The sequence below is a fragment of the Rhinolophus sinicus genome, chromosome 3 (genome assembly GCF_057876585.1).
Source record: "Rhinolophus sinicus isolate RSI-liver-muscle chromosome 3, RSI-T2T, whole genome shotgun sequence".
NCBI classification, from domain to species: Eukaryota; Metazoa; Chordata; class Mammalia; order Chiroptera; family Rhinolophidae; genus Rhinolophus; species Rhinolophus sinicus.
The window spans coordinates 139,907,603-139,927,827 of NC_142503.1; the positions used below are offsets into that span (position 1 = coordinate 139,907,603).

The window sequence follows — 20,225 nt, forward strand, 5'->3', positions numbered from 1 at the left end:
AACCCGGCTAGGGGGTTGGGGCCTCCGGCTGCAGGTCCGCTTGGGGCAGACGCGTGAGCGCAATCAGAGGGTGCGTGGTCGCCGGCCCGGCCTCCGCAGTCCCCGCCGACCCCCGACCCTCCTGGCCGCCCCCACCTAACCTTGCCGCCATGCACCTCCGCCGCCTAGCGCTGTTCTCCGGCGTGACGCTCCTTCTCATCACGGCCTGCCTTGCAGCTGCATCCGACGTGCTGGAACTCACGGACGACAACTTCGAGAGTCGCATCTCCGACACGGGCTCTGCGGGCCTCATGCTTGTTGAGTTCTTCGCCCCCTGGTGAGGCCACTGAGCCGGGGCGGGGAAGGGAGGGCTGGGTTAGGCAGGGGGCAAGGCGCGGGAACGGTTGGGCCTACGCAACGCCGGGCCCTCCACCATTCCAGCGGGCCCGAGTGAGGCCGGCACATTTCCCAGCCCGAGGAAGCCGAGCTACCTCATCGAGAGCGGAGAAGTGGGTGCTGATCGCCTGAAGGGCGAGACCCGAGAAGGAAAACCCGAAGAAGGCCCCTCGCACGCAGGGTCACATCCTTACCTTGGTGCTCTTGCGGCACTTCCTATTTGCAGAAGGTTTTCCCACCCTCCTACCCCCCTTCGATTGGTATCTTTACAGTTTCTGGGTGAGTCAGTGTTAATGTTCTCCATTCTACAGACGAGGCATTCCAAGGCCTTATACTGGAAGGGAACGTTTCACCAAGTGCAGTGGTCCTGGGCTCCCAGGGTACTTCCTTTCTTCTTGCCCCACGCCCCGCAGCCATTGGTTTCTAGCCAAGGTCACTCGGTGGCTGCAGAATGGTCTGAAGTGCTTTCTTGGGGCAGGCGATTTTGTCCATCGCGTGGTGCACACTTTCTCCATTGAGTTAATCACTCACTTCCCAGCACTGTCAGAATCCTGTCAAACAGAAAGAGTAGAACAAGAGTAATTCCGTCAGAATCTGTCTACATTGTCAGTTTTAATTGAGATTTTTGAAAAATGCCACAAAATAAACTAACAGGAAAGTAACCAGTGTTGGAGAAATCGCCACTTCAGGGTGACTTAACTAAACAGGTGCGTAAATTCCTTAGGATAGAACTAATTCGAAATAAAAAGCTGGGAGTTGGAGAGCAAATATGATTTCTGACCCAGTAAACCTGAGTGTTATTTTTTTATTTAAACCTCAAATCTTTACCGCAGCAAACAGTGATTATCTTAACTCCTGGGATAGCTCAGTAGTATATCCATGCTAATTAACAGTATTTAATTTTTCCACCTCTGCTACACTTACCCTTAATAAAAAACTATATTCAAAAGTATCAGAAAAACAAAGTGTATAACTTCCACTTGCTTCTAACTCTGGTCTTCACCGCAGGGGCTCAACTGATTTGTAGAGGGTTACACTAGAAGTCCTGTAGTGAGGACCACCGGACCCAGAAGGATGTGCTAGAGGCAGCAAATTTTGTTTTCAGCTATGACAGATTTTGTGTCCAGAGCATTTCTGTGGCTAACTGGCAGTACCGATTTCATATCATGGGTGGTCTTTATACATCTTAGACTTACATTATCTCTTAGAAACAACTCTTCCTAATCCTATAACCATGCTGATAATTTTAAGGGGGTATCACTATAATTAGGATGGCTGTATGGAGTTGGGTCAAAACTCAGTGGTGCTTCAGTGACTACCGGAGTCAACATGAAGTGAATTGCTGGAGTATTGTGGGCTATTAGACTCTTAGTTTAAAGCAGTTTTTTTTGTTTGTTTGTTTTGGTTGAAGGCGTTCTTTTCTACCTTAAATTGTTACATGTGCTTCCCTAAGAACTACATATCCTGTCATGCTCAACTATCCCAAAAATTGGGTGGATCTCTGCTGTAGTGTCGGCTTTTAATTGGTCTAGAAGGTAAGGTCATCTTCCACAATGCCGACAGGAAGGATCAGCTTTCTGAATGAGTAATTTGGAATCAAGGAAGGCTCCTGTATTAAGACTTCAGCTGGAGATGTTTTCTTAACTGCTGCATTCCTTTGTACAAATCAGGAGTACTAGCTCACAACTTAGGAACAGTTAAAGAATCCTTACTAAGAGTAAAAGGAATCTATTTTGAGCAAGTTTTATTTGTTTGCTTTAGGGTATTTTTCCAGTTTCGTTTTATAAGTGAAAGTGAAAGATTTCTTTGCAGTTGACTAAAGTTTCCGTTATGGAGTTAATCTGTTTGTAAAAATGGGAGTATCTGACTTTCTCGGGGGAAATAAATTGCACTATTTAAATGTGATAATTTCTGAAAATTTATTGATACCAGTTAAGTAAGTTTCAAGTCCTTAACATCTACTTATGTTGTAAATTTGTGCCCTACCACCTGGGACAATAGTATTAAATAATGACATTTGATATACATTGTTTCTAGAGTACAGAAAAAGACTATGTGGATAGTATAAAATGGAATATTTAATATTTATTTTTATACATGCTAATTCCTTGGAATTCCTGCTGCTGTACTCCCACCTCCCCCCAAATGATCTCTTTAAAAAAATTTAGCTCAAATGTTACTTCTTCCTCCCTTGAACAACAAACTGGTTGCTCCCTCTTCTCTACTGGGACCTAATAATACTGTCTCACCCCTGCCAGACATGTGTTCCTATAGGGAAAGGACTCTTGCTAATTTTTCTATCAGAGGCTAATACCCTTTGGCACAGGGCAGGGCAAGAAGTGATGATCGATGATTGTTGGGTGAATATATGTTGGGATTCATTATTAACTGCTAAGTGTCATCCCTGAAGGTGGGTGGGATTATTTGTGTTTTCGTATTATTTAGGAGTAGGTGAAAGAAATAATGATTAATCTTGATCACTTTCAAAGTTCACCTGAGTTCCATTCCTGATGAGTTTGAAGAGGACCAGCTCTAGCCTCATTGGAACTCGTTAAACAGGTTCTCCTTGAGGGCATTTGTTGACCTTTATGGATACTGCCAATGCTTAACTTAGGACAGTGGTTTTCAGTCCCAACCTTACAACTTGTACACACTTCTCCACCTCTACATCCTGGTTCCTTCCCAGGTTCCTGGAGAAATCATTCCAGTGGGGCCCAGGCATGTATTTGTTTATTTAATGCTCCATGAATTTTTTTTTTTTTTATATGCATCCGGGTTGAAACCCACAGATAATTAGGCATCTGGCCTAATTTTATACTGTTTTTTCTATTCAAGTGCTTTAAGATAGTTGAGGTGAAACTGTTCTTATATCTGTTGCCTCAGCCTTCTTGACAATTACTACACATTCAACAGAAAACTCTCTCCTGTTTCTTCTTTATTTTCATTGCTGCCACTCTGGTCCAAGCGTTCATTATCTGCCATGTGGAATATATTTTGTAGGTGGCATTTTTTTTATCTCTGCTTTCTCCCTTTCTGTCAGTTTTATATGTTGCTGACTAATCTAGTCTCAATACGCATAACACATTTATTATCTCTTTAACAACCACCGAAAAAGCCTTTTATAGTTCTCTGCATATATCATTCTCACTAGTAATTTTGCTTTACTATTTCCCTTATCTAAAATACCCTGCCTTGTCCTCTCCGAAGCCTTAAATCCTTAAAAGCCCAGATCCAGTTCATACTCCCTTTAGCATACATTCTCTTCTTAACTTTTGAACCCTTAGTATGTTCCCAAAAGCCTGGATTTCTCAGATAAATTGATTACTTTATTAAATCAATTGTAATTTGTGTATCTTTGTTACAACCCAAGCACACACATTTTTAATATGCAATAGTAAAGGAATATAGAGGATATAATGAACGATACCATATTTCAAACACATCTAAGATGCCACTGATTGTGGGAGGAACCGTTATTTTATGTCTGAAAGAAAGAAATGCTACCATTGAAACTATTACATGATTGCAAGACACATCCCAAATTCAGATATGGTAAAATGTGCATCTGTAAAATGTAGTATAGGAAATACCGTTTAGTTACCACCCAGTCTAAAAAATAAAAGCCAATACAGTTGAAGCCCCCTGTGAGCCCCTTCCCCAACTTATATACTCCCCCATCCTGAATTTGGTATTTATCATTTGGTCCTCTTATACCTGTAGTGAACATGTATGTGACCCTAAACAACATCTAATATAGTACATTCTTTTTTAAATGTCACTTTTTCTTCATTTAAGCTTTCTAATGATGATTTTTGAATAGGACTCCTTAAAGACGCTTGAAGACTATAAGTAAGCTCTTAAAGTCTTTTGTTTTAAACAAGTTTTAAGGGCAACTGTTTCCAATTTGCTTCTTCATTCATCACTTAATAAAATCAAGTTTGAGACTTGGCTATGAAATAGATCAGCTGAAGTCTCTTCTGTGTTTCCCTTCCTTTGGTTTTCTAATTCTTTCTGTTTTTGCTGTCTATGGTGATGCTACAGAACTACTCACCTCAAAGTGATCCCTCTGCTTTTGAAGAGATGATATACAGCTGGTGCTAACTCTATGCTAAGGAGGAGTGTGTTCCGCCTCCCCTTGCTGCATACACTGTGTGCCTGTGGGACTGTTAAGACTTTGGGCAGAGGAGCAGGTGCTTGCCGTGGCCCTCTGGGAAAATATTCTAAATGACATGATGTTTTATTCTCATGAGTTCTTACAGCCAGGTAAACTGTGTAGCTATAAAATTCATGCTTACCATCATATCATTCAAATGCTGTGTTAAAACTTAGTTGAGAGGAAAAAAGCCTCCAATGAGCTGCTAGAGTATTTATAACAAATGAATGCCTTCTGGGCCTCATTCCGCTACTCCTTCAGACTGTTTCTAGTCAAAGAGAATCATATTGAAGGAATGGAGAAAAAATACTTGATGATGATTCTTAAAGAGTTAATATCATACTTGGGAACTTACAGGTTTCAATCACTGTGTTTTGAGAACCACAGTGCTGTTTTCTTAAGAAAAAAATGTACTTTCCTTTCGGAAATGTTACCAGGAATGGGATTGTTGCTATCTTGTCTTTCATTTTCTCATTAATTGGTCAAAAGGGCGTGAGCCCTTTGCCTCTTTAATGTGAAATATACTTTTGACTACAGCTTTCAGGACTCAATTGTATTTTTAATTGAGAAAATAGATGCTGCTCTGGACTGAGCCAGTCCTATAGAGTCAACCTTAGGCTAGAGATAGTACTTTTATCTTCGGAGAGTTCTGCTTTCCCCTGTCAATAGTGGATGTTGTAGTTTGAGTAGTGTTGTCGTTTGAGATTCTTCCTAGAGAAATAAAGTTAACAAATTTGTAGGATTAAAATGAGAATTTGGCTTTTTATTTTTTATTTTTTTTTAATATATCTGTATAGGTGTGGACACTGCAAGAGGCTTGCCCCTGAATATGAAGCCGCAGCTACCAGATTAAAAGGAATAGTCCCATTAGCAAAGGTGAGTATCGGTGGATTCTTCATTATAGGAAATGAGGTATTTTCAATAGTTATTTGTAAAATTAATATTTTCTCTACTCTTATGGTTCTAAGAAGAGAGAACACTAGTTTCTGGGCAAATACATAACTGATTATTGTATCAATTATGGTTTTAAAAGATTAAAAGGGAATTATTTGCATAAGAAACAAGTAAAACAGTAAATTTAAGAGGCAAATATGAAAAGTACAAGTACAGTAGTCAAGGTTAGAGGGCAATTATCACTGAGTAAATGAGTTCCCTAAACTACCATTTGATAATCACAATGATGGGAATAGGAAAATGACATGAGGATGTTGACAAGTACGGAACTAACTGGTCAACTGTAAACTTGGTATGTGCTTTTACAATCAAAGTAATGCTTTCAGAATTTTGCAATTATTTTGTATTAAACCCATATTTGTTCCAGTTTAAAAGCTCACATCTCAGCCAGTGTCAAATATATAGTTCATACATATATAGGACTGTTTTGGAAACTGCTTTTAATCCTAATGTTTTTATGGCAGCTTGCCATAGAAAAAAAAAGAGGTCAGTCTTGAACTAATTCTTGTCTCATTGCTATAGGCTGTGTTTCTATAGATACATTGTTTTTCTGAATTTTAGATTATGTTAAAGTATTGGGAGTATATCTCAGAATCTTGTGAAGAGTAAATGAGATAGTATATACAAAGTGCCTATAGCACTGCCTAGTTTGAAGTAAGTGGCTAAATAATGGAAATTGTTTTCCTTCTTCTTGACGGGTCTCACTAGACGTCATGTTATAGTTTAGCCTAGATTCATACTAGCTCAGGGAGCATATTCAAGTATTAGTACCTTTGCTAATAACTCTAGATGATTTGCCAAATCAAATTATACTCCACCCCAGCTAAAGGGTATGTGCACCTATCTGTTTATTCCCTTGATGATAATCATCAAAGTAAGCCACTGTTACTAATTTAAGTGATTTGTCTCTCCCGTGTTCCTAGGCAGAAAAAAGGTGGTGACTGCTTTAGATAATAGACACACCAAGGGCAGAATTTAAATTGTCATTTGTGCATTTTGTTTGAGGCCCAAGAATGTGAATTTTAAAGATTTCCTAGATGGTTCGGCTGTAGCTAGCCCAGTGCCAGTCTGCCTTGAAAATCTGAGATGTTTTGTGGCATATATGCCAACAATTGCTTGATCCTTTTATGACTTGACCAGTCTAATATTTTGGGAATATAGGAAGAGCCTGCAACAGGCATTTGGTTAACAAATACTTTGTGTATTTTAATCTTTAGGTTGACTGTACTGCCAACACAAACACCTGTAATAAGTATGGAGTCAGTGGATATCCAACCCTGAAGATATTTAGAGATGGTGAAGAAGCAGGTGCTTATGATGGGCCCAGGACTGCTGGTAAGGATCCTGGATTACATTCTGGAAACTGAATTTGTTAAGTATCCTGCTCTTTGTCATGGGAACATGACATTTTTCTATACAACATACTTTCAGTCCTTAAAATTTCTCATCTAAGAAGTCAGTTTGGTAGCTAACAGAAGACTTCTCTAAATGAACAGAGTATGTATGTAAGTAATGTAGAAAATACTTGAACTTGAGTTATAAGATTAACCAGGCATTTTTTCATTTAACAAATATTATTGAGTACCTACTCTTTGCCAGGTATGTTAGATATACTAGGTGTTCAGTATTTATTGATAAACAAAACAGACAAGATTCCTACTCTTGTGGCGCTTACATTCTGGGGGATGAAGAAAAGAAGACAACAAATAAGTTTGAAAATACACATAGGTAACCACCACCTCACGTCCATTATGATGGCTACTACCAAAAAAAAACCAGGGGTGGCCAGTTAGCTCAGTTGGTTAGAGCGTGGTGCTAATAATACCAAAGTTTCTGGTTCCGTCCCTGCGTGGGCCACTGTGAGCTGCACCCTCCTTTAAAAAAAAAAGAAAGAAAGAAAGAAAAGGAAAGAAAAAAAAAGAAAAACCCAGAAAATAACAAGGGCTGATGAGGATGCAGAGAAATTGGAACTTCTTTCCATTGTTGGTGTGAATGAAAAATGGTGCTGCTGCTATGGAAAATAGTATGGTGGTTACTAAAAAAATTAAAATTAGAATTACCACATGATCCACCAATTCCACCTGGGTATATATACCCAAAAGAATTGAAAGCTGGGTGTTAAAGAGATATTTGTACATCGTGTTTATAGCTGTGTTAGTCACAATAGCAAAAACGTAGAAGCAACCTGAGTGTGTCCATCAGTGGATGAATGGATATACAAAATGTGGTATGTTAATAATAATAATAGTTACATATAAATGTGTATATCATACAATGGACTATTATTCAACCTTAAAAAGAAGTTCTGACATGACTACAACATGGTTGAACCTTGAAGACACGTAAATTAGATAAGCCAGTCACAAAAAAGATAAATATTGTATGATTCCCCCATATGAGGTTTCTACAGTAGTCAAATTAATAGAGACAGAAAGTGGAATGGTGGTTGTCAGGGTCTCTGGGGAGGACCGAATGGGGAGTTATTTAATGGGTCGAGTTTCAGTTTTACAAGATGAAAACAGTACTGGAGATTGGTTATACAACAGTGTGAATGTACTTAATGCCACAGAACTGTATACACTTGAAAATGGTTAAGATGGTAAATTTTGTGTTGTGTATTTTACCACAATTAAAAATTTTTAAATGTCAAAAATATATATGGATAAGGTAAATTCCATTAGTGATAAGAGCGTTAAAGAAGAAAAATAAGACCAGAAGTGGCCTTGGGAGCACCACATAATTAGAGTGATCTGGACAGTAATGTTTGAGTTGAGATTTGAATGATAGGAAGGAGCTAGATCTGGACCAGAGCCTTCCAGGCAGAGGGAAAGCAGGTACTAAAAAAAAAAAAAAAAAAGGCCTTAGGGTATAATTGAGCTTGACATGTTCAAGGGACAGACAGGCTGTATGGCTGGAATATAATTAGCAGGGCTGACAGGTGCAGTTAGAGGTGTAAATAGAGAACCAGATCCTATAGGGCCCATAATTGATGAGAAAAAATATTTTTGTATAAACTAAAATAGTTTTATCTTGAGTCTCAAATAATCAGGCGTATTTTACATTTTTATGGTAGAAAGCTGATAGGAACAGCGTTCAGTTTTCACATTTTAGGTGACATGAAGTTTTTTCAGTGTGTATGATAGTTACTCATATACAAAGGTCTGCATAGCATGACCCATTTCTAACTCTGATGTCATCTGAAGACTGTTTCACCTTAGGCCCTTTGCCCTGGCTGTATTCACAGCCTGAAATGATATTCCCCCATGTTTGCATAGCTTGCTCCTTTCTTCCATTCAGATCATGACTTAAATTTCACACACTCAAAACACACCTTTCATCCGCCCACCCCCACGCTTTCCTAAGGTCATTTTTTTGATCACATCATCCTCTTAATTCTCTGCACAGCCCAAGTTACTACCTGATTTTTTAAATTATTTATTTGGAGATTTATTTATTATATTATTTATTATTTGGGGATTTATTTGGAGATTTACTTTTTATTGTAAGCTCCAAGACAGCAAGAGACCTTGTTTGGTGTATTTACTACTCTGTCCCCAGCACCTAGACTGGCACGTATAGTAGATAGTCAATAACTCTTTGTTGAATGCTTAAGTATTTTGACCCAACTGAGGTCATTTAGCCAGCACTCAAAATTTCATGTCTAAGCACAAATGGAAAATTTTTCAGTTTTTTTCTGAGCTTGAAAATCATTAATGAAGAACCCAAGTTACCATTCAGGTTTTATTAGTTTAATTTAGTGTAGAATTAGCAATTAGAGTTATTAATATAGTTTTTTCTGACGTTGGGCAGGTCTTAAGTAAATTGTAGATGAACCCAACTAGACTGCTGCTGCTAAGCAAATATTCTCAATTGGGCTGCAACATAGATTTTTTTTTTTTTAATAGAATTTCTCAGTATCTGACTAGGGGGTCAGATGTTTGGCTATTTAGGATGGATTATTTTATTCATGTACTCTTCTAAGAACTATGCTGTTCACCTTTCTGCTTAGTTACTCAGCATTCCCACTATACCTTCCAGAGAATTTGAATACTCAGAGAAAAGTAACACTTTTCATAATAGCCCTGTTTTAATGTTTTTTATAATAATTTGTATTGTGATATAGTAATAACAGTCCTCTCAAAGACTAAGCAATTCCTATCCAATTTCAACTAATCTATTGATACAACCCCTCTGTGAGGAATTGAGGAAAACTTTTAAAAGAAAAAATATCCATGAATGGAGAGCGAAGGAAATAACTACCTTAGAAAAAAGGCAAAGTAGGCTCAGTTGTGTTGACAGAGTTGAACAGTATTCTGTCTCAGCCAATTAGCAAATCATTAGAGTATTTAGAAGAGAAAAGGGGTGGAAGAGGTAGAATATTATGGAGAAGTAGTACTGTCTGCCTTGTAAGCATTTTGAGCCTACGAATGGTTTCAGTGGACCCCAGAACAATGTAGAATAATGCTCTGTCAACCAGGCTTAAGGGATAAAAAGAGTCTTCTGTGTTTTTATATGTGGTTATTATTACTTTTAAACTATTTTACTTCTCTAACGCATTTCACTTCAGTAGTAAAGTGTGATTTGATTTGGGTGCATCTTAAACGTGGCATGATTTGACCTTTATGCAGTTAAGCCCCTATATAGCTTAGCCAAGTCACTGCATTTTCTGCTTTTAAAATTTGATAAGGTTATGAGTAATTCTTTGTGCTACTTGAGAATAAGGGATTTGTTATTTGCAAAATGAATAGTTCTTCAACTTATATACTAGGTATTATTTTAGAGCTAGGTATATATCAGTGAACAAAACAAACAAAAATCTCTACCCATTTGTAATTTGTAGTGGGGAGAGATAGATAAAAAATAAGTATATAGAGTATATTAATTAGATGAGTGAAAAATGCTGAGGAGAAAGATGAACAGGAGGAGAAAGATGAACAGGAGGAGATAAGAATTTTGGAGGTTGAATAGGTTTTAGTTTCCAGTGGGGTGGTCAGGGAAGGCTTCATTAAGATGACATTTGAGTAAAGACCTAAAAGAGGTGAGGAAGGGAACCACGTAGATGTCTGGGGAAAGAGTGTTCTAGGCAGAATAACAGGCACAAAGGCATTATTTAATTTGTGCTGTTATAAACACTTTACTACATTGTGGGTAGGTGTATAAATAAGTAGTCTCTTTGGGGGCAGTATCTACCGTGTTTCCCCAAAAGTAAGACCTAACCGGAAAATAAGCCCTAGCATAATTTTTCAGGATGACATCCCCTGAACATAAGCCCTAATGCGTCTTTTGGAGCAAAACTTAATATAAGACCTGGTCTTATTTTCAGATAAATGCGGTAAATTATGTTAAATGACAAAATACAGAATAGCATGTATGTATGCCGCCATTTGAGGAGAAAAGAAAGAAGAATAAATGTGTAATTGCTTATTTATGCCTAATATGTCTGGAAGGATATACAAAAAAACCTGAAATCTTACCCTTTAGGGAGGAAACTGGGTGACTAGGGACAAAGATGGGAAGAAAACTTTATTGTATACCCTTGTGAACCTCGTGAACTTTGAATCATGTGAATGATTACCCTCTCAAAAGTTGTAAATTTGTTACTATAATCTTTCATTTTGTTTTTTAAGATGGAATTGTCAGCCACCTAAAGAAGCAGGCAGGACCAGCTTCAGTTCCTCTCAGGACTGAGGAAGAATTTGAGAAGTTCATTAGCGATAAAGATGCTTCTGTGGTGGGTAAGTAGCAAATATTTAATTATGTCACAAAATCAACTTGGTTTCAAAAACCCTCTGTGGACATTTTACAAGGAGTTCACTGCAAGCAGATCTTTATTAAACACTGACGTTTCATTCACTTTTCTAGACTTGAAGTTCTAAAAACAAGACAGAAAAAAATATGATTAAGTTATTTGCATTGATTGTGACATATTGCCTTATTTAATCCTTCTGCCACCTGAAATAGTTTCTGAAACTCTTAAGAAGTAAAGCAATTTGCACAAATTTATTCAATTGTGAAAAACTAGAATTAAGACTTGAACTCTGACAAATAAAATTCCTTTGGCTCCTTCAAAACTGTTTTTTTTAAAGAGTAAAGGAAGAATTCTCATCCTAAGTATTTTGTCAAATTTCCTAGGTAGTCATGGCAAAGCAGATCCAGTCCTCTTGCCAACCTTGGTTTGCTTATCCATAATAGAATAAAGGTTTTGAAAAATAGAAGAATTTTAAAGTTTTGAATGTTCAGCATTTACTGTTTCTTCTTTATGTTTGACATTTTCCATATAGGTTTTTTCAACGATTTATTCAGTGAAGCTCACTCTGAGTTTCTAAAAGCAGCCAGCAACTTGAGGGATAACTACCGATTTGCACACACTAATGTTGAGTCTCTGGTGAACAAGTATGACGACAATGGAGAGTAAGTGCCTGAGAGGAATGCCCTTGCAAATCCCTGCACCAAGTGTTACTGTGTGAACTGGTGATTTTTATGCCTGGTTTTTTCAAAAGGTTTATTGAGCACTTGCCTAGGCATTAAGCTAAATTCTAGACACTGTTGCTGCCTTTGAGGGGCATCTAGCAGGGAGAAAGAGTGAATGTATATAAAAGTGTAGTGAGCATTATAGGTGTTATGATAGAAATAGATGCACGGTATGGTGGAAGTACAAAAGAGGGAGTTATTTTTCTATCTCTTCTGGGGTGGCGTGTAGTATCAGAAAACACTTCGTAGAGGTGACTCTTGAGGTGTGTCTTTCCAGGCAGGTTATGGCAGTTGGGATAAAAATTATTCCAGATAGAGCAGCAGCAGTGTAGGCCATGAGATGTGAAACAACCTAGGCATGTTGGGAACTGTAGTACTGCTAGTAACTGAGGTCATAGTGAAAGGTAAGGTTGGAGAGGTAAGTAGAGACCAAATTATAGAAGATGTCAAGTGCCAAACAGAAGAGTTTAGATTTTTATATTTTAGACATTTGAAAGCCATCGAAAGACTGAGCTAGAGAATAATGTGATTGATTTTGTGTTTCAGAAGAAAAGTCACTAGCACCCACATGATGGTGGTTTGAATGTGGAGAAAGAGTCTAAACTAAGGGTGACATCTAAGAGTCTAAGTTAAGGTAGTGTTGGGGCAATGGAGAGGAAGGAGTGAGTATAAAAAATGTAAACAATAGGATTTGGTCCCTAGCCACATGTGAAAAAGGGAAGCTCTAGAGTGAGTCTAGGTTTCTCAAGACTTAAATGACTAAGCCAATGACATCATCAAGCTGGAAAAAGACAAAAAGAAACAAATTTGGGGAGAATGATGATGAGTTCTGTTTTGTCACAATGAGTGAGAAGTTTGTGAGACATTCATGTGGTGAAGACCCAACCCAGTGGACAATTGGATAGATGAGACAAGAATTCAGGAAAAGTTCTGCACTCGAGATAAAGATTCGTAGGTCACCCACATATAAATGATTATGGAAACCATTGGACTAGATGGGATCACTCAGGGTAAGCATATAAAATTTTAAAATATGTGCCAAGGGCTAGTGTTATTTATTCATATGTAACAAAATATGTAGGGTTTACTACGTGCCATTTACTGTGTTAACTCACTTAATCCTCTTAAAAACCCAGTGAGATAGGTCTATTATTATCTCCATTTTACAGAGGAGAAAGCACGCGAAGAGGTTAAGTAATTTGCCTAGCTTCACACAATAAGTGGCAGGACTAGGATTTGAACTTAGTTTGGCTGCAGGATTGGTAGCTTTGACCATAAGGCTCTGCCTTTTCCATTGAGAGACACCAAGTCTATAAATGGATGTGGAGCCACTTGTGTGGCTCATTAAGCACAACATATGTCAGCCTGTTAACCTTAGATTTCTTCATATGGCTGCCTCTTAATGTTTGCCATTTAAAGTGGTCTACCAGCTCCTGATCAGAAGTCTTATGTGAAGGTTGTTTTAAGGTTTTCATGTGCACACCAAGGCCATATCATCATTAAAGATCAACTGCCTGATTTCTATTTTTTGAGAATAACTGCTTTGAAATTGGTAACTATAAAAAAAAATCTTAGCCCTGTTCACATTCTTGTTTTCCCAGCATGTTTATATTAGTTTCCCTTTTGCTATGTAGTTTCCCTGTGTTCTGTGAAAATGCCTCTGTTTTAATTGACAAAGTTAATGATTAATACTGGAAGAGTGAGAGAGGCATGTTAGGACTTTGGTGCTGAAGCCTCGCCAAAAACAAGTGATAAAAATTGTATGTGGGTGTGTCTGTAGTATGGAGAGGAGAATGAATGAAGGAGAAGCTAGAGGCAAGATATTGGTAGTTAGAATATGTGGTGTGATCAAAACATACGGTGAATGCTGTTGCCATGTGCCATCCATTGGAAAGGCAGGGCTCTTCAATACAGAAAGTCACACACCTTAGTAACAGTGTGTGACAAATTTCAACTTGTTAAGTGCAGTCAGTCTGGTGTGAGCTACTGTTGAAAGAAGGTGTGCCATAAATCATGGATCACGAACAACACATTAACATGAAATGGGTTTCATCCTCCATCATGACAGTGCGCCATGTCACACATTGCTTTTGGTACTGCAATTTCTGTCAAATAGAAACATTACGGTGTGTCCTCATCCACCTTATTCACTGGATCAGGCACCATGTGACTTCTGGCTCTTCCCCAAAATCAAAATGACCGTGAAAGGTAAACATTTAGAATCAATTCAGGTCATTGAGGCAGCCACAACAGCACAACTAAAGACACTCATGAAAGAGGACTTCTAGAACTGCTTCAGAAAGAAGCAAGAACGATGGGATAAGTGTGTTTTAAGTGAGGCAGAGCATTTTGAGGGGGATTAATGGCAATGTGTCTTTTACTGTAATTTTAAAAATTTAAACATTCACCATAATTTTTGATCACACATAGTGGTATTTTCCGAGAAAGGTGGTATTACATATAAACCTGTCACTCAGAACCAAATTGGGGTTCAGTTTTAGTTTAACAAAAGGCTAGAAATGAAAGAAGGAATTTGCTTCAGGTGTTTCAATGGAGTGAGAAAAGCTCGGCTTTGGTAGAGTTGCAAAGTAGTACCTACCAGCAAGAAAAAAATTTGTGAACTTGGTTTATTGGTATAGAAACTCTAGAACAAAGGAATTTCTAATGAACTCAAGCTGAATATTACCTATAATTGTATACCTACCTATAGAATTTTACAATTGGAAAGAATCTTAAAGATATTTTCTCTAATGAAGTCATTTTCTGTGTAGGAGAGTTGAATTTTTAAGGAGAATGACAGGGCAAGGTACCTTCCAAAAAGAACAAGGTCTATTTTATTGTACATTTTGGGGCTTTGGGAAAGTTGGGCTCTGTTGGTTATTATTTTTAAAGGTTTGGAAATTAATCATCTATGCTACCCTCATTTTGTACTGAAAAAGAGCTATAGCCCAGAAAAATTAAATTGATACCTGGTATAAGGTCTTTGAAATTAGTAGTAGAGCTAGAATTAGAACAAGATTTCTTAATTTCCCAACCCAGGGTTCATTAATTCCTCATACCCAATTATTGCACTTTAGATTAAGGTGCTGATCACCTTACTGTCAATAAGGTCATGTTGCCAAGTCTTTGGTCCCAGAAAAGAGTCCTTATGTGCTTAAATTAAATGATGGTAGTAAAAGTGGCAGCAGGAGTACATAGTTTGAGCTTTAAGTAAAAGATGAGAGGCAGTTCTGTCTACTTACTGAGACTTTTTTTTTTTTAAAGGGGTATCACCTTGTTTCGTCCTCCACATCTGATGAACAAGTTTGAGGACAAGACTGTGGCATATACAGAACAGAAAATGACCAGTGGCAAGATTAAAAAATTTATCCAGGAAAACATGTGAGTACCATTTTATACCTTGTTTGGGATTTCTTGGCTTCATGATGTTTTGTTTACCTGAGTTATAAAACAGAGCCATGTTGTGGATTAAATAGTCTCAATCAAGGGATTATAACGATAATCGTTAAAGTTTATATTAAAGCAGTAATGTGTGGGCCGCAGAACTCCTTTTGATCTATAAGGTATATTGCTCAGTACTTGTCCTATATGTTGAAAATTTCTTTTTAAGTGCTAACAGTTACTTTGTGATAATTCCATGCTACAGCTATAAACCTACCAAGTTTGATAACGGATTATTTCATTTCAGTTTTGGTATCTGCCCTCACATGACAGAAGAAAATAAAGACTTGATACAGGGCAAGGACTTACTTACAGCTTACTATGATGTGGACTATGAAAAGAATGCTAAAGGTTCCAACTACTGGAGAAACAGGTAATAAGAGTCATAACAGGTAAACAAGTTTACCAAGTATGTAAACAGTTCCTTCTAACTATCCTGTGACCATGTGTGATGTGAGAGCAGGTAAGAATGGGTACAGTTGGCTCCCCAAAACATTTGAAGCCGTAGGATAAATAAACTTTTTCGAAAATCTATTGGGCATGTCTTCCATAGGTATTCCTTTGCCTGTCACACAGCTGATTCCTTACCTCCAAGTAAAAGACGCAAATGTGATCTAAAATGTACTCTAAAACATTGTGCCTGCTTGCCCATTGAGACTTGCAGTGCATTTTATCCTTACAAATTTTCTTTTCAGATCAGTCATTATGCTTACAATATTTTATATTTTTATATATATAGATATATATAGATATAGATACACACACACACATATGTATATATATTTCAGTGGAAATGGACTATTTGATTAAGCACCACCAGTTTGGCAGTAAAGTTCAGTAAGACATTGGAGTACACCATAATCCTATGTCAATGCCCAAGAACACAAATTCAGACCGATTCCAGAGGGCTGCATGGACTGTGAAACTTGGTCTTTGCTTTCTAGACTACTTGCTTCTTGGTTTCAGAAGTGTTTTATCACCCTGGTATAGTCTTGGCATAAATTTCTCTTATATTCCACAGAGTGATGATGGTGGCAAAGAAATTCCTGGATGCTGGACACAAACTCAACTTTGCTGTAACTAGCCGCAAAACTTTTAGCCATGAACTTGCTGATTTTGGTTTGGAAAGCACTACTGGAGAGATTCCTGTTGTTGCTATCAGAACTGCAAAAGGAGAGAAGTTTGTCATGCAGGAGGAGTTCTCGTGAGTTAGCATGGGTTTGGGATTGGATTCTGCAAGGAAACTATTAAAGCCTCTTACACTACTGAGAATTGATAAAGAAGAATGTTGGAATGTGAACATAGCTCTTCTAGTCAAGATCCATGACTGTTACTTTTCTCAATTAATTTAATTATAGGTACCGTTGGGATCATGATCCTTAATAAATTCTGAAAACTAACAAAAAGATAGCAGCTTAGAATTCTTACACGATTGTTTCCACCCTGTCATTAAAAATAGTACATAGAGAACACTGGACAATGTCTTTGAGATTGATGTAATTTCAGGCCAGCCCAATCCCCTCCCAAATCCTATTTTTCTTCTTGGAATACCACATTGGCATAAAATAAACCCAGGGAATTGGAGCGGTCTTAAGATTCCAGATAATTTTGACCTTCACCTTCTGAGACTTTGGGAGATCATGACAAGAAAATCTTCCTTGTGAGCAAATCGGTAAAATGAGATACCATAAATAAGCACTATTTTCTAGAGCAACAAAATAAGACTGGTTCTAAGGCAGAATTGAATTTTCAGAAGACCAATGTGTTCTTCCTTCTTTGCCCTTTCTAATCCATAAAGAATACACTAGAAATACAAGGAGTGGTTGGTTTTTTTGTTCGGTCCGTAGTCCTGCATACTGAGAGATAAGAAACCCCCTTTATTTTTAGCTTCTGATTTCTTTCTAGTCTTGAAATTGAAGCTGAAATATGTGGAAAATATTCTTAGGAAATTGCTTTTAATCCTCTCAATGGTGGGAGTAGATTAACAAACCTGACCCTTGTCTTTAATTGGCAGGCGTGATGGCAAGGCTCTTGAGAGATTCCTGCAGGATTACTTTGATGGCAACCTGAAGAGATACCTGAAGTCTGAGCCTATCCCAGAGAGCAATGACGGGCCGGTAAAGGTGAGGCACTCACAGGTTCCCCAAGCCTCTCAGCTGCCTCCTCATTTCTTTCTTCCAAAAATGCTACGAGTGAAGACCTTGTTTGCTATCATGTTTTTGTTTGTCCTCACCCCTATCCAGAGTCGTACAATAGTCGTTGGCAGAGCTCATAATGCTCAATAGGAGCAGGAGTATAAAACCTTCACAGAATTTTCTGATGGTATTTGTATCAGAGTTAGGTTACTCTTTGGGACAGAGCAAGCTAACTCCTAAGAATCATTTTAAGATTGTTGCTCTGAAATTACTTTAAGGAAGGATTGGGTAGCACTTGTTTCCTGTGACTTCCTGAACATAATTTGACAGGAGACAGACACAGGAATGAGTTGGTTTCTGGGGAATGGCAACATCTTTAATACAATCCGTAAATGTGATCTGGTTTCAGTGACATTTTCAGTGGTAACACATCCAATTTTAGAGGGATTGGGTCCAGACACAAATATAGCTCATGAATTTATTCTTCATCTCATCTTACCAACCAGAGAATCTCCGTGTTTTCCAGGTAGTGGTGGCAGAGAATTTTGATGAAATAGTAAATGATGTAAATAAAGATGTGCTGATTGAATTTTATGCTCCTTGGTGTGGCCACTGTAAGAATCTAGAGCCTAAGTATAAAGAACTGGGAGAGAAGGTAAGTCTGAACTACATTCTGAAGATCAAATTTGAGTTGGGATGTTCACACACATATTTAGCATTGGCTAGTTACCCTAATTAGTTCATTGCCTAAGTAAGTAATGGTAGAGTTTTTCCAACTACCTACTGTTTACTCACTTTCTCTTGACTTCTGCCTAGCGTCTAGCCTGTGCGCTGCCTCAAGTACCTGCTTTAACTTTCCACTCAGACTCAATCTAAATAATGGTTAAAAGTATCCAGGCTTCTAAATTTTGGTAATGGCTTATATGAGTCCATTATGTTCCTTCATCTTAAAACACTGGCATTAGCCCTTAGCACTTACGTCTTATTTAGGCCAGGTAGTTTTGAAAATGGCTGTATATAGAGTCTTAATATAGAACCAAGAGAGAAAAGGGAAGCTTGTGAAAGGCTAGATATTGTGTGCAAGTGTTATTACTCTTCCCATCTTAGTAGCAAAACTTATCCAGGTGTTTAAAAGCAATTGTTTTAAGTCCTGAATTGACTAAATGTCTCTCAGTCACTGAAAACTTGAAATTTAAAGAGCTAACCTTTTTGTTAACAGCTCAGAAAAGACCCAAATATTGTCATAGCCAAGATGGATGCCACAGCCAATGATGTGCCTTCTCCATATGAAGTCAGAGGGTAAGTAGATTAAAAACTAATAAAGGTGTCTAGGCAATTGACTAGAAAAAAATAAGCTCGTAAACCATTTTTTTTATTGGGTATGGTTTGGGGAGTCTTCATACTCCAGTTGAGCACAAAACCACTGATACCTTCTTGGCTTAGAGGTCTGCTGCATGGACCCAAATAACTGCCACAGATTTTGTGAGTTCTCATATTCCTGAGTTTTGATAGGATGTAACCTAGCACTGATGGAGGCTGGTATCTGGTCAGATTAGAAATCATGAAGAGAAGTTATCGGGGAAGTATGTGTCAGAGTTACTCTGGAACCTAAAATTAGTCAACTCTTTTTTTTTTTTTTTTTTTTTTACCCAGTTTTCCTACCATCTACTTCTCTCCAGCCAACAAGAAGCTAGATCCAAAGAAATATGAAGTAAGTGCATTGTCTTATCTCTCCACAAATACACATACACATGCATACACACTTGTACATATCTAGCTCTTCGTTTATTTAACTAGAAACTTTAAACTCTCATTGTCAATATATGTGGTTGTTAATATGTTTTTGCAAACTCAAAAGTCTTCCTATTGGGAGAAAAAAAAACCAGGGTTCTTTAAAAGGATAAATTTTCAGAGTAATCTTTCTGTTTTCAGGGTGGCCGTGAATTAAGTGATTTTATTAGCTATCTACAGCGAGAAGCTACAAACCCCCCTATAATTCAAGAAGAAAAACCGAAGAAGAAGAAGAAGGCACAGGAGGATCTCTAAAGCAGCAGCCAAACATACCACTTTGTAAAAGGACTCTTCCACCAGAGCTGGGAAAACCATTGGGGAGGACTGGGACCCATACGGCATTATTACATGTCAGGGCTAAAAGGACACATGGGTATAATCTGAATCCTGTTAAATTTTCTCGAAACTGTTTCTTAGCTGCACTGTTGATGGAAATAACCAGGACCAGTTTATGTTTGTGGTTTGGGGAAAAATTATTTGTTGGAGGGAATATGTTGGGGTGGGGGGTAATTGAGTTGGGGGGTTATTTTCTAATTTCTTTTGTACATTTGGAACAGTGACAATAAATGAGCCCCCTTTAAAATGTCTTTTTTTCCATTAGATGGGAGACCAAAGGTTCTCTAGACCAGCACTGTCCAATAGAACTTTCTGCAATGGAAATGTTCTGTAATCTTCATTGTCTAATGTAGTTATTGAACATTTGAAATGTGGCTAAGAACTACATTTTACATTTTCATTAATTTAAATAGTCACATATAGGGTCAGTGGCTACCAACTAACTGGGTCCATAGTTATCACCTGTAAATACTTTCCAAATTTTGTCTTTCAATCCTTGCATGTTTATTGCCCAGGCCCCTAGCCTGATAATTAGAATAGGTGAGGGAGGGACCTTTCTTGTTGGGCTC

The 20,225-nt window shown here is 37.9% G+C and overlaps 1 protein-coding gene across 1 annotated transcript; it reads left to right on the forward strand.

Annotated features, from left to right (window-relative positions):
- Window positions 1-12: 12 nt before the first annotated feature.
- On the forward strand, window positions 13-19,994 carry PDIA3 (protein disulfide isomerase family A member 3). The gene is made up of 13 exons (XM_019725333.3): window positions 13-316; window positions 5,326-5,404; window positions 6,700-6,817; window positions 11,110-11,217; window positions 11,764-11,893; window positions 15,218-15,334; window positions 15,642-15,767; window positions 16,416-16,598; window positions 17,409-17,517; window positions 18,056-18,184; window positions 18,749-18,828; window positions 19,183-19,240; window positions 19,462-19,994. Exons 1-13 carry the CDS (start codon window positions 150-152, stop codon window positions 19,573-19,575), a joined length of 1,518 nt encoding a protein of 505 aa, XP_019580892.1. The 5' UTR covers window positions 13-149; the 3' UTR covers window positions 19,576-19,994.
- Window positions 19,995-20,225: the final 231 nt, after the last annotated feature.